General features: G+C 54.1%; 1 protein-coding gene across 1 annotated transcript in view; it reads right to left on the minus strand.

Moving 5' to 3' along the window:
- The window catches only part of PLXND1 (plexin D1), a gene marked incomplete at its 5' end in the record, with an annotated part of 82400 nt that overhangs the window by 33060 nt on the left and 34903 nt on the right, over nt 1–14437 (minus strand). Inside the window, 7 exons of the mRNA XM_082487728.1 lie at nt 2259–2426; nt 3232–3371; nt 6577–6676; nt 6944–7095; nt 8819–8982; nt 11431–11524; nt 12391–12480. Coding sequence (XP_082343854.1) covers nt 2259–2426; nt 3232–3371; nt 6577–6676; nt 6944–7095; nt 8819–8982; nt 11431–11524; nt 12391–12480 — 908 coding nt within the window. The remainder of the gene's footprint in view (nt 1–2258; nt 2427–3231; nt 3372–6576; nt 6677–6943; nt 7096–8818; nt 8983–11430; nt 11525–12390; nt 12481–14437) is intronic.

Consider the following 14437-nt stretch of genomic DNA (forward strand, 5'->3'; position numbering starts at 1 on the left):
CAGAGCAGCGAGGTGCAATGGCTGCCTGTCGCCTGCTGTCATTTTCCCAGGGACGTTTCCCGATTGCTTGAGCAGAAAATGTGACCCAACAGCCAAAGTCGTCCTCCTACTTGCAGCAAGCACCCACACTGCTACCAAGGTATCAGGGAAGGGAGGAGGAGCTGCAGCAGCGGAGTTGGGAAGGGGAGACCTCTTCCAGCAGCAGCACTGTCCCCCTTGCTCCCACTGCCCAGAGGAGCAGCCTGCCTCCGCATGCCAGGGCTACGCGGCAGCTGGCCCAGGCCACCGGCGGTATAAGAGGTTAACCTCCAGCCCCTCAAAGCAAGGGCAGGAGATACTCCCTGGCCCGCAGCGACCTGCAGAGAACTGCAAGTCTTGGAGAGGGAAGAGACCCCTTTAAGGGTGACAGGGATCCTGCATCTCCCAGACACTTCTCATTTAGACCAAAATGTGAAAGTTGTTTTGTGTTTTGGATCTGCTGCCTGGGGAATGTGAAACATGGGCCTCTCAATGTGCAGTCAATTAACGACAGTAACGAGGGCTCTGCTGCACACAAGACTGCTAAGCAGCACAAGGGATGGGGAGCCAGCACTGCTCGCCTGCTCTGGACAGCAGAAGCTATACCCTGGGTTTACCTTCCCCTTCCTCCGTAGCACAGTCGGTTTGTTTGGAGCATCCGTCAGGAGCAGTCAGGACTTACAAATCCCATTATCTCAAGACCACTCCAGAGACAGCGACTTTGGGTCCAAGGCCCTGAAAGTCAGGTTGCCTGAAACCTTTTACAACGCTGCAGATATTACCACGTAGTTACGATCCAAGTTTCTAACTAGCAGACTAGTTTACAACTTCTGTTTTGTTCTAAACTTTGCTTACACAGATTATTTTAGCAATATGGTAAGACAAATCAGATCCAGCCAAATTTTTACACAAGTTATTGATGCCTCATGGTCAACAGCCCAGCAACACACCAGAGCAGTCAGGCTACACAAGCCACCACGCAGTCTGAAGAGAGAGACTGCCGTCACGTTCTCAGTGGTCTGAAATTTGGAAACTGCTGTAAATACTAAGAAAGCAGACTAAGGTGACGGAGAAATACCCTGGTGGTTTCCCTTGTGACAATGGGCAGTGACATTCTTCCACTGTCTCTGTGTGGAGATACCGCTCTCGCCGCTCAGCACGGTTCGTGAGCCTGCGAGGGGCTGAGGTTGGCTGAGTCACTGCTGTGCCTTGTCATTAACTTTCCCACAGCCTGCATCTTTGGCGCTGCGCTTGGGAATGCCGAGACATGGCTCTGCTCCAGGGGGATCGGCCCGTCAGAGCCTGTGGCGTGCTTGCGCCAGAGCGTGGTGCTTTCAGCGTGGTCCTGCAGGCACAGGCGCTGGACCCTCAGATTTCTTGGTCAGCCCTGGGTTCTCCCGGCTCCACAGCCGAGAAAGGTGGGATTTCAGCATGGTATCCAAAGGAACAGGAGCCTGAGAGCTCCACAGAGACACATGAAATTAAAAGCAACATGCTTTAAAAATGAAATACTGTGACCTCAGGGAAGTTTGAAATCCAAAATTACAAATCTCAGCTTATCCTCCAGCAGTTTTACTGCCAAGAAAAGTCCTCAGGGTCTCATAGAGCCCCCTCACCTGAACCTGAAGCACCCACCAGGTGCACACAGCACAGTTACCAACGCTGACTTTTTTGCATGTCTTAAATGCACTGAAATGAACTATGGACAGTCCTGGTGTGTGAGACCTCTTCTACTCCAGTGCTGGGGTACCCCGAAGCGCCCCAAGAGCACTCTGCGGTGCCTCTTTTGTACCTGTCTGCAAGGCAACGTGCCAAACGCCAGGGCTGCGAGAGCCCCTTTCTCCCTGCAGGACCCTCTCCCACCAGCTGGGAGCCAACCCTCTCTTTTGCAGGCCCATGCAGACATGTGCCAGCTATGAAATGGAAGTCACAATGCTACAACAGTGCGGCACGGGGCTGACACTGCATCCTGCCTCCCAGTGTGCTTCAGCGACTCCTGGGGCTCCTGACACGGGGTTTGCTCAGGATCTACTCTGCCTCTGGATGGCCTAAAGCACAGACTGGGCGAGCTCACGGCACCTGCAGCAGGCTACACCAGGACACTCCAATTAGCTCTGCGCTTTGATGGGAGAACACTGTTCACTTTTGCATTCGGCAAAAATTAAGAGGCTGATCCCAGCAAAGGCCACAAATCCTGGCAGACTTGGCTGTCCCTGCTCTCCTGCAGGGAGGGGTCTCACCTGATCTGGCTCTTCTTGGGGTTGATGTCTGAAATAATCGGGTTCTTCTCATACTTGAACGTGATGTTGTGGCTGGCACAAGACTTGTTCTCGAACTGGACGCAGACTCGCACGGCCGTGGTGAGCTCTGCGGAGGGCATGGTGCAGGTGATGGTGCTGTCGTTGCGGCTGCGCAGGGAAAAGCACGGTAAGCTGCCAAAAGCCGTGGCAGAGAGCGGCTGGAGCCCGGCACCGCAGACCACAGCCCCCCCCCCCCCCACCGGGGAAGTGAGGTGGTCAGCAGAGGCAGGCAAGAAGGAGCTTCCAGTCACATGCTAATCACCTATTAATTACACTGCGTGCTAACAAGCAATTCTGAGCATACACCATCCCAGGCTGGCAGACTGATTTCCCATACAGCCAAAAGAAAAGCGCAGGCTCCTACTTCTTCCCACTGATGAGATGGGAACATACAGGAGGAGGGTTTCCTCCCGACCAGCGAGCCGTCGCAGGAGTGGGACCCTGAGGGTGCAGGTGCCTTCTGACTCCAGCAGATCTGGGAACAAAGCCCATGTCTGCATTGCTCCCAGGGTTTTGGTCCTGGTCCCAGCCCACCCAAGGGGCCTGGCAGCATCCTGCGAACAGCACGCGAGAAGCACTTCGTTTGCTGCTGGTCGCTGCCACCACTTCACGGCAACACCAATGCCATCGCTTGGCCAGAGGAACCCACCTCCATCCTGGTGTCAGGCACCCGCACCGCGGTGCTGCCGCACCGCTCCAGGGACAGCAGGCTGACGGGGCACTGGAGAGGGAGCAGGCGGCAGCCAGGTGGGCCAGTGGGGACGCTATGCTGGCTCCAAGGCTAGCATCCGCGAACAGTGGTGCCCCCCAACCAAACCCCAGCTCTTCCTGATCTCCTGGGGGACAATATCATCCTTCCTAACGCTTTGACTCTTGTCACTAGTTCAGTGCCAGCCCCCAGAGCTGGTCCCACCTGAGGTCAGTGCACTGCTTGGAAGTATTGACAAGGACACGAAGCTCGGAGCCGACGTCCAGCCTGCTGCCTCTGATGGTCACTCGGGTTCCTCCAGCCTTCGGGCCATTCAGGGGAGCTATGGACTGCACCACGGGAAGCTAAAAACAAAGGGAAATCTGTTTTCTAGCCTGGCACGTTCACATTTGGATACTCCACACTGCACGTGGGAATTGCTTCATTAAAATTAAGTATCCAGTATTGTCAGGCTCTGAAACTGCAGCGCAGCAAAAGCCTTCGCTGGCAGGGTTTCAGAACAGTGAGAGAGGTGCAAGCGCTGAGGAGGGAGATCATGTAAAACCTCTGTGACTCTCTGCAGTCCCTAAATTCAGGCAATAAATGAGACATAAGTCCAAACTAGAGCCCAGGATCCCACCAGTCCCTTGAGATTTCCAATAGAGGGTCCAGAGCTGGTGACAGCTCAAGGTCCGTCAACAAAAGGAAATTTCTGATTCATTCCAGCTCCCACCATCTCTGCCCTTCCAGATCCATTTCCTCCTGAATGCAAAGCTAATGCTAAAGCCCCACTGAATGATGGCCTTGAGATCTGTGAAAACAGCCACCTGGGTCTAGATAATTGAATATCAAACTCCTTTTTAAGGAAGCTTCAAATCTGAATCTCTTGAGGCAACAGAACGAAGGGGGAAGTCACTTTGCCTCTCGCCATTTTCAGCAGGAATTAGCATGTATGTTATCTGCATTTGCAGCCCCTGGAAATCTTCCTGCGATTCATGAGCCTGAGGCTTTGATAACTAATGCAGCGCTGAACCCTCGCGCCTGCGACACAGCGTGCCCCAGGAGAGTCTGCTGGGCAACTTCCCTGCTCCGCTTTGAATAGGACACCAAGGGCAGAGCAAATAATTATTTCAAGACCCTTCCACAAGGCACTTGGTAATTCCCTGTCAAACACCGCAAACCCTGGAGGCACAAGACCCACCGGGTGTGGAGGTTGGCTGACGGCTGCTCACCGCCACAGCCCGTCCCATGCCACAACTGCAGAATGAGATCGCAGCGAGGCGGACTTAGGAACACGAGCTGAGCCTCTCTGTACCGCCTGGCGCTAATGACCTTTCCTGTCAACCACAGCCACACAAACATGCTTATTAATAGCTACCCTTGCCTGTGTCCTACACTTGGACCACTTTATTTCGCTACAGCCACTTCCTCTGTTGTTTCTGATCATCACCCATTTCCACAGGATTCGTTTTCTTACTTTGTATTTCTCTGAGTGTCTGCAGGCAGCTGCCTCCTGCCCTTGGCCCCTAACCTATGCATTCAAATCTGCAGTTACAACAGCAGAGGATTATTCACGCTCCCCAAAGCCTTCCAGCTCTTCCCCTCAGCATGAGCCAGTGGCTACTGCTCTCAATGAACTGCCAGCACTGATTGCCTCCATCGCAACTTTTGCAAAATCAGCTCATTTGGCAAATTCAGCTCATCCTTAGCCTGCTATAATGCTGTGGAGAAGTCTCTCAATCACGTCTCTCCCTCCTTCTCAGCAGAATTACAGCTGAATACTGTCCCTTCTAGAGACATTTAATGGGGACTTTGAAAGATGTAGCACACAAACAATAGTCTAAATGTCTTTTAGACTTTTTCGGGTAAACTACTATTAATGCTTAAGCTGAGGTCTTGCCGAGACAGCCTTGCATGGTGTAGTCTACTCCACCTTCATGCCATTGTATATGAGAGAAGAATCAAGAAAACTAAATGGCACTGCTTAGTCTGCAAATGGTGCAGAAGCCACTTTTGGTGTGGAACACAGCAGCAGCTACACTTTGCGAAGCTTCGCTCCCTGACATGCACACGCACAGAGCAGGGCACTGTCTCATCTCCTCTCCAAGCTTTGCTGAGGTAGACAGAAGACAGCTTTCTCCTGTGCCACCCGAGCAGAAAACAGCTCCTCTCCCACTCCCGGGAGGACAGCCTTTGCCATACGGCTGCTCCGGAGCTGCCAGCACAGCGCCTTCACAGACCTGGGTTGAGTTCAGTGACTGGCTTTTGCTCCTCTTGCTTTGTTTAGTGCTGGTGCTATTACAGGTGTTTCCTGAGAGGGCTTTTCCTCGCATGCCGAACGCCAGCGAAGAAGCGGCCCAGCCTTTTCCCACTCTTCGGGCCCTTCTCCTCTTTGTCCAGAAGACAATCAGCCTGGCAGCCGGTGATGTGGCTGAGTCAGCACACACATCCTGATGGCAATGCACCAGAAATCCCGAACCCAGCGTCCGATACTGGGTTGTACTCCAGACCGCTGGATCTCTAGGACATTTTGGATGCCTGGAAACAATGGGAATGGATCCCACAGCAAACGTCCTCCCAGGAGCTGCCGCTGAGCCAAGCCTGGCAGTGCACACACCTCGCCGGTCCCCTCCTCATGCGCTGCCAGGCCCGGCTCTGCCACGGGGCACTAGGACGTGCCGTGCCTGTGCTGGCTGTGCGCTGGGGAAACCTCCCTGCACTGAATACCTCGCATGTGATGGGTTACGGGCCTGGGGGGGGGGGGGGATTACACTCCCTGATCCTCACCTAAGTTCCTCAGAATGGCTACCAGGCATCGTTTTCCGGTGCTCAAGTCCTCCTTCAAGCCACCAGACTGCAGCACAGCCAATTCGCCCCCAGCCCTGGGCACCCACCCTGCTGTGTTTGCCTTGGGTTCACGGGGTTGCCTGTGAGTAGCGTCTAGCCAGAGACAAGGATGCTCATAGGAAAGAGAAGAAATGCATGGATTTCTTTCAGGTTTATAGAGATGAAAGTTATCTTTGTGAGATGCTAGAGTACAAAGCTATAAAGGGCTTTTCTTTGTATAATGACACAGGGTTAGCTCAAGCCTAATCCCTACGCATTATTCTCATGCAAAAACTAAGACAATCTCTGCAGCAAAAAATATCAGTTCTAAATAATGTGAGTCCATGGTACGTAGCTTTCATAGCACAAAGAGACTTTGCAAGTCTCAAAAAATCTCACGGGTTCTAACAGCACTTTAGCAAAAGAGGAGAAAGAAAAACAAGCCCCTTTTTATAGCAGGAGAAAGGACAACACAGCCAGGATAAGTGACAGACCCCTGCAGGAGCTGGGACTGGGGGCAGGTTGTGTGTGACACCCTGGTGGCTGTCCTGCCCCTCGCCCTCAGCCTTGCCAGACCTCACTCAGGTGAGGAGACAAGCCAGCCGCCCCTCCAGGACCCTGATGCTGTTGGAGACCCTCTCTCTGAGCCAGCTGGAGGTTTGGGGGCTGCAGCCAGGTTTTAAGGGGTGCAGGGAATATCAGCATGAGAATCAGTGAAGAAATGTTCAGGAGGCAGCCACTCACCACGTAGGAGTATTGCTCCCTCGACTTCCCTTCCCGGCTCACGTTAACCGTCACCACATCAGAAAATGCCTCCTGAGCCTCTCCGGTCTGGCAGACGATCCTGTGAATGGGAAAGGGGAGGTTGGCAGTAGTGACACCCCACCAGAGCTGAGGGGCAGAGCCCACAGCCTCCTTCTCCTCTTCCTCCTCCTCCTTCTCCTCCTACTCCACACGCTGCCCAGCACCTTCTGCAGCCCCGTGCCTGGCGCAGGGCACCCACGTCCCACCCAGGCCGGGTCAGCGCCTTGCTCCCACCCGGGGAAGGGGAGGGACAGGCAGCGGACACCAGGGGGACAGGGACCTCCTCCCCAGCTCCCCCAACACTCACGCCTCAGAGACGACGTATCTGTGGGGCAGCGGTGTGCACTGCACACTGCCTATCCTGACGGCGCCGAGGACGTCGCTGAAGCGTCGGCCCAGGTTCCTCCCACGGATGGTCAGCAGGGTGCCCCCCTCCAGCGGTCCCCGCAGCGGCTCGATCTGCGGGAAAGGTGACAGGAGAACCACCAGGAAGCTTCTGGCCTTCATCCTTGAGCCCCTGCCTGCATCCACGTCCCACTTCACCCCCGTGAAGAAGACAGAATGGCTCCTCACACTCCTGCTCCCCCCCCCCCAGCACGCCTGCTGCCACTCTCCCCTTGCTGCAGCTTTGCAAGCATAGAAGTGCAATGGCTTCTTGCTGGGTTTGCTCGGAGATTACTCCAGCTGCAAACACATCTGGGGTGAAACATCACTGCTTCCACATCACAGCTTCAAATGGAGTTGGGGCAGAGACAAACCCAGAGGAAGGATGTTAGTGTGCTGGGGAGAGAGAGTCCTGCCATCATGTTTTTAAGGGCTGTCCCGGATGCAGCGGGACCCATCAGGACAAAAACAAGACAAAAAGTGTCCTGCACCCCGGGGCGCAGGACAAGTCCGGTGCCGGAGGAGGAGAAGGCTGTTCCCCACCCATCTCCTGCGTCACTGGGTTTTCATCTGGCAGCTGCTGACCCCACTACTGCGAGGGGACAGTGTGATGGCTGTGATGCCATTCCATGCGCGAGGGGCGTCCCCGGGGAAGGGCGACCGCGTTATTCAGCGGGTGAGACAAATCCCTCCAATGCAGAAATGGCTCTTTTCCCTTTGCAAAGGCAATGGCACACAAAGCCAGTACAGCGTGCCTGGTGGCACCGGCTGGTCAGGACCTACCACCAGGCTGGGTGTCCTTCACCTGCCGGGCCGCCCTCCCCTCCAGGAGGGCTCTGCGAGGGCTTGTTTGCTGGCGTGACTCTGGAGGATTTGGATTTACCAGCTACTATTTGCTAAGGAAATAGCAACAGAGTCCTGTGACACTCTGTGACCTGAACTGTGGTTTCCTTCCATTATTTTCTGGCGAAGTGCTGATAACGCTTGACGTGTGCTGGGGCAGGACAGGCTCACGGGGGGGCACCCCTCTCCCACGGTGATGAGAGGGAAAAGGCAGGAGATGGGGATCCTGCAGCCGCTCCATGCACTGTTATAACACCCCAATTTTGAGCAGCTATCATTACATGCCTCCCTAAGAACAGAAATCCTGTATCCTTGTCAATTTCGATGTTCACATTAACTGTTTTGCCTCTCCAGCTTCTCCTTTCCTTGGAAGCTCATTTTAAGATTTGCTCTATAGACTTTCTTTGCTACTTGTCAGGGACAAATTTGTTGCCTCATACCATACCTCTAAGTAGAACCCCAAATCCAAATGCCCCCAACAAACATTCATTCAACTACAATTTAAATAAAACTCATTTCAAAATGCATAATGCCAAAAGGTCCCTCTGACACTCTTAATCTCAGCAGAACTGCAAAGCACATGTGCCTGGAGATAGGGCTTACGTTCACACTTCAGCTATGCTCCATTAAACGTTATTCCTGATAAGAATCCTTCAGCCAACGCTACAAATCTTTCTCGCTTTTACCAACCCCAGGAACTCTGGGACATTTTGACTGTGCTGCTGTTTTCCCACTAATATGATGAAGATCGGATCTCGTCACCATGTCCTTGGCATCAGGTTACTCAACGCATAGAAAGTCAGTGAAAAATCCAGCACTGGGCTGGACCCTGTCCTGTGCCAGGGACAAAGCCCGGTTGCTCAGTTGCCCCCAGCCAGGGACAGTGCAGCCGGTTTGAGCCCTCTGCACCACCTGACATGCCACATGTGCCCTCCACGTCACATTCGGGTCTTACCTTCCTAATCTCCGGAGCTGGGCAGACGTCCGAGACCTGGGGGGGCTCGCTGTGCAGCCTGCAGCTGGAGCTGCTCTCGCTCCAGAGGCAGCGGTGCCCCAGGTCCTCCCTGCCCAGGCACTGGGAACAGTCAGCGCTGCCGGTCGCACAGTTGTACACCTCCACTAAACCACCAGAGACAACAGAAACTGTGAGCTCCCGGGCCTGCGATTTCCATAGCTTTGCTTAGCTTGAGGTAGTCAAACGCCCCCCCCGGCCCCCCCCCCACCCCCCCGGCTACATTAATCCAAATAACATCTGAAATCCAGTGGATGAGCGGAGCAGCTTGCATGTTCAGCAAGATGAGGCAGCGCTTGGCTGCCATCCTGAAGATTTCCCAGAAGGACTGGGTGCTTGTTCTCACTGCAATATAATTTAGCACTTTCTTTTCCTTTTTCTTCCCCTTGAAAAACAAACAACACCCAAACTCGGAACCTTTTGTCAATTTATGCTATATGTTTCCAACTCAGCATCCACATGGGAAGCTGCTTGGCAAAGCTGGCTCCATCCTGTTAGCAAAGCAATCACATTGCTTCCACACTCTGACAGAAATCGGATGGTTACAGTGCTTTGTACAGTGTTTATGGTTCCTTTCCTTCCCCCTGGTGACCACGGGCCCCTTTCATTGACTTCTCCCTTCAGATCTGCTCAGCTCAGCTTCCACATCATTTTCCTACACCGCCTTCACCTCTTCATTAGCTGGTGCCCTAGGTTACGTTTCCTCTCCAGCCTAAAGACTTCTGCTGCTGGAGCGTGGGTATCCGCTGAGATAAACAGCCAGAAACACTCAGGAAATGGTGTTTTCACACCCCTTCCCCCAGAGGAGACTTTGCGGGAGAACATAAAACAAAGAAACAGTCACATTTTGCACTTCTGTTCACAGGAGGATCTCAAGGCGCTTCATAAGCAGCTAACGAATCCCTCAGCCTTCAGTGGTCTGCCTGTGCTCGTGCTCATGAAGCGTCACTGGCACCGAGGAATTCCCCCATTCTCCACCAAAAAAATGAGCTTATTTCACCTCGTTTGGAGTCCAACCAGTGAGTTACACTGGTTGGGTTTCCACCCAACAGCAAAGGGATGGGATTCCTTCAGTGGACTACCAAAACGCAGTTTGCAATAAAAGCTAATAAATGTTGAAATAATAAACACTAATAACAGTAATTCCATTAAAGACAGTATAAAAGATGCACACATTTATAATTGGCCCGGCAGATCTGTCTCTGCTTGCACGTCAGCCTCTCTAATTTTCCTCGCACCAATTGATCAAGGCGAGGAGGAGCCAGAGCCGTCTAACAATCCCGCAGGACCTCCAAATATTCTGGCAAATTCAGATCGATGCAAACACAGTCTGCGTAAGCGAGCTTTTCTTTGCACAGGAGGAGGGGGGATTCCACCACACTCTTTCCGTCGTCGCTCCTGCTCCCAGCACCACCCACACCGAGAACTAAGAGTCTTCTCTTGCACATCAATAGTCTGAGCTCAGCTCTCCCACCCCTCTCCTTGGGGTTACCTCTGTATCGCAAAAATATGGACACCCTCCTCTTTCTGCAAGGAAGTCGTGTCTCGTGCTTACCCATGGCTGATATTTCAAAGGTTATTTCACCAAAGTGGAATGCTTTGCAAGATAAGCCTCCGTTATACACTGGGATTTACTATGGGGAAACCTTTGTATCCCGGGTCAGCGGCTGATGGTGTTAATGTCTCTCTACCTGTTACAGCTGTCCTCCAAAGAAAACCTCACTTCAGGCACCTAGTTCTCATTTGCATCTGGGGTAAATCAGTTCCTTCTACTACAACTGCTGACAGTGCTGAGAGGGGACAGAGCCCAGAGCTGCTGCCTCTGGCGAGTGCACATGGCCCGGGGCAGCGCCGCGTCCCCGGCGGGGCAGGGAGAGACGGCTGCGTGGCATCACCTGGTTCTGATGGCCGACCGACTGCGGTGTCCCACCGACGTGCCTTGTCTGAGCACACTCAGTCCCACTCTTTGCCTGCCTGCCTTAGGCTGCTGATGTAGCACTGGCTTTTTTGGGAATCCGAGCATTCTTCCCAGAGGCAGAGTGCGGGCCAGGGGTGAAATGTGCTTACACATATTATTCTTTCTCAGCCCAGGAGGAAAAAAAAAAAAAGACTCCATTTTTAGTGTGCTGGACCTTGATGCCATGCTCCTGTGGGAGCTCAGGGCAGAGCCCTGCCCCGTCCCTTATCTCCTCCGTGAGGAATTCCCCCCCGACCCTGGGGACGCCCCTCATCTCCGCTGTGACCCAGAGCACCAGCACACCCCGACCCAGCACTGCTGGCAGGCGAGACCTCAGACGCTGCCTGCACTCGAGGACGGGGCTTGACTTTCCCCAGGTGTAAAGGGGATGTCCGCAGGTGTCCATCTGGTTTCTGGGCACACGTTCACATGGGTGCAGCTCTGGGCAAACACGTTTTTTGCGTGTGCCTGAGAGAAAGAACTGAGCTGTGCCCAGCTGAGCCATGGTCTCTCTCCTGAACCCATAAGCTTTGCCAGGATTTTGGAGTCATTCAAGCTGACCAGATGAGAGCAGAATAAAAATATTTTCAGCTCAGACCTGTCATCGTCTCTGGACTGTCGATAAATCTGTCCGGTCTGTCCTTCAGCTGAAGGTTCACTGGGAAGAGATGGCTTTTTTCTGATGTGTGGAGCTGCACACAAAAAACAAATAAACAAAAGCTTAGGAAATTTAGTAAAATGTGAGGTTCCATACACACACTACACAGATTAACATTCCTCTGAGGCTTCTCTGACCGCTGCTTCTCAGTACAGGAGGGTCCCATCTTTAGCAGAGAGAGAGAGAGGAAAGGCTGTTCCCTGTTTTAATTGTTTTGCTGAGGTCCCAACGAAGGGCACCGGGGCATGGCGCACACCACAGGGACAGCAGCGAGCAGAGCCCTGGCTTGCTGCTATTTTTAGCAGAAACGGACAGGAAAACTAACAGACTGGCCAGTCTGCACATTTTCAGTGCTGGGCTACAACACAGAGTTTTGCAGGTGACATGGTGGGCAAGTGCTCCTCTCCAGGTTCTACTCGCAGTATTCCCATCGGTGAGAGCCCAACCATTTGCTGCGTTTCAGAGGCGCAGTTTGCCCTCCATCAACCACACACCGCTCTTCGGTGAGCCCCTGAGCATTTTCTCAGGCCAATTCCTAGTTCAGAATAAAAGCTACAGAAATAGCAACGCTGAAAGGTGGCCAATTTTTTTGCCTGAACTGAACTCTTGCTGTGCAGAGAGGTAAACAAGCAGCTCCTTCCCAAGCCCAGCGGAGCAGGGGCTGGAGCCACTGCAGGTGCTCACAGAGCAGACAACGCAGCATCGGCGACTCGCCAACGCCCTGCCAGCATCAGCCCACACAAACAGCCTCTTGCTTGAGGGGCAAACTTGGTTTGCACGTTTTTCAGCTGGAGGTGGAGGGAGGGAGGAGGGCAGTCAGCATCCCAGCCGCTGGGTGGGAGGTTGGGGACAAGACTGCCCCACACCACGGGGGGAGCAGGGGCTGGTGGCCTCACTCACCAGCACATGTATGCACTCCACAGCAGAGGAGTTCACCCACCGGGCTTCGAACGTCCTGTCTGTCCCAAAATGGCACTCCAGAGCTGTCTCCTGGAAAAGGGAAGACAAGGGCAGAGTGGCTGCAACAACTGTTTTGTGCACTTCTCCGTCCCAGTCAACCGTACCGGCAAGGGCTGTGTCTCACCTTCTTTCTGCTGTCAGTACCCGAACCGCGGTCAGGTCAAATAGGAGATCAGAACCCGACACTGTAAACGGGGCTGGGATCTGTGCCTAAGTAATCCTGCTCTGCTACACACCTACATGTAAAACTGCTGCAGGCTGAGCATCGCACATGGAGCGGAGCCCTGTCCCCTGCGCTCGCCCAGCGTGCTGCTGCAAGGTCTCACTACCAGGCGGCTCCTGGAGCCAAGGACATGCGGCACATGCAGAGTAGGAGTTGCGTCTGACCCACGGCTCCCACAGCCCAGGAGACGTGCCTGACCCACAGCTCCCACAGACCAGGAGACATGCCTGCTCGGCTAAGCTCTTGTAACCCCCACCGCGGGGTACCTGGGCTCCTCTGGACTGGGGCTGTTTGGAGCTCGCGCTGCAACGCAGACTGAGAGCCAACGTGGTCTCGAGCCACCTTGCCCAAACCAGACCAAACCAGCCCGTGATTTGGGCTCAAAGCCACCTTCCTTCTCCTCCCAACAACTGCACAGAGCAAATCTCTAATTCAAATGAGGACCCAGCTGGGAGTACGTTCAAAGGCAGATTTTTTGTGCTGTTTTCCTGATAACACACAGATGATATCCTGCCCCAAGTTACTGCTGTGCCCCCATCCTGGAGGTAAAAATCCTATCTCCAAGCAGGTTGATGCTCCACCACTCCTGAGGTCTAACTACCCTTTGAAAACCAACAGATCTGATAAAAGACATGAAAGAAAGCGCCAGACTCCTGGCAGGCAGCTGCTGGCTCAGCGAACACGCAGGCGGCTGCGAGGGGGAAACTGGAATCTCCCCCGGTGCGTTGCTCGCACCCGGGCAGCTCCCGCTCCACCGGCTGGCCTGTGCCCCTTGTCTTGTGCCCACCAACCCAGCGGTGCCCCCGCAGCGGCGAAGGTGTCAGGGCACACGGCTCCGATGCTCCAAGCTCCAGCAGCGCTCGTGAGTTCCTGTGAAGCGGAAAGGAGAAGGAATCCCTCCCGGCAGCCTGGGACAGTTGGCGGATGGCAACGGGAGGAAAGCAGACTGCCAGAGCCTCTCCGGCCGCCCCGGGAGCGGCGGTGCCTCGGCCCCTTTCCTGCTGACTGCATTTCCTATTGGGTTCCACGGAGTATTGCTTCCCTTTCAGCCACCTCCAGCATCCACAGAGGAAGCGGGATTTCTCGCCCTATTTTTGCTGGTTACTGCAGGCACATCCCCATTCGCAGAGGCCAGACCTGGGCAGGAACAGGCAGCCACAGCCAGGCCGGGGGAGTTCGTTTCTGGCCCCACATCACAGGGCACGAGGTCCAGCAGGAGCGGTGCCCCCGCAGTGCCTGGCAGCTGCCCCACCGCCCCGTCACAGCAATCCAGCAGCGTCACTAGCATTTCCAACCCCCTCCTTTCCCTGCAGAAAGAGGAGCTGCCTGGCTGTCCAGCGTGCGGGTACCCTCTGCAGGGGCACGGCAATCCCAGTCCCATGGGCCCCATTGAAGACTTGACCCAAAATGATGCAGGGCGGACAAATACCAGAGCTTAGTCAAATATTGTCCCAGTGCCCAGCCTCCCTGTCCCGAATTCCTCTGGTTCCTCCTGGTGTGGGATGCATCTCCAAAGGCAACGTTCAACATCCACTTCCACTTTTTGCCCTATTACAATTCGCAGGCCAGAAAATTTTATGGAAAGGATTTTTTTCTCAAAAAAAAAAAAAAAAAAAAAGAGCTCCGCAGTGACCAGCAGAAGTTAAGTTAAAACACATTTCCGTGCTGTACTCCAAGACTCCAAGCAGGGCTTATCCAGCACAGGGCTCTCTGCCCACAGCCCTGGGCTCTGTCCTTCCCCTTGAAGTGGGGGCGCTGGGGCTG

This window comes from Vanellus vanellus, assembly GCF_965231255.1.
Source record: "Vanellus vanellus genome assembly, chromosome: 9".
NCBI classification, from domain to species: domain Eukaryota; kingdom Metazoa; phylum Chordata; class Aves; order Charadriiformes; family Charadriidae; genus Vanellus; species Vanellus vanellus.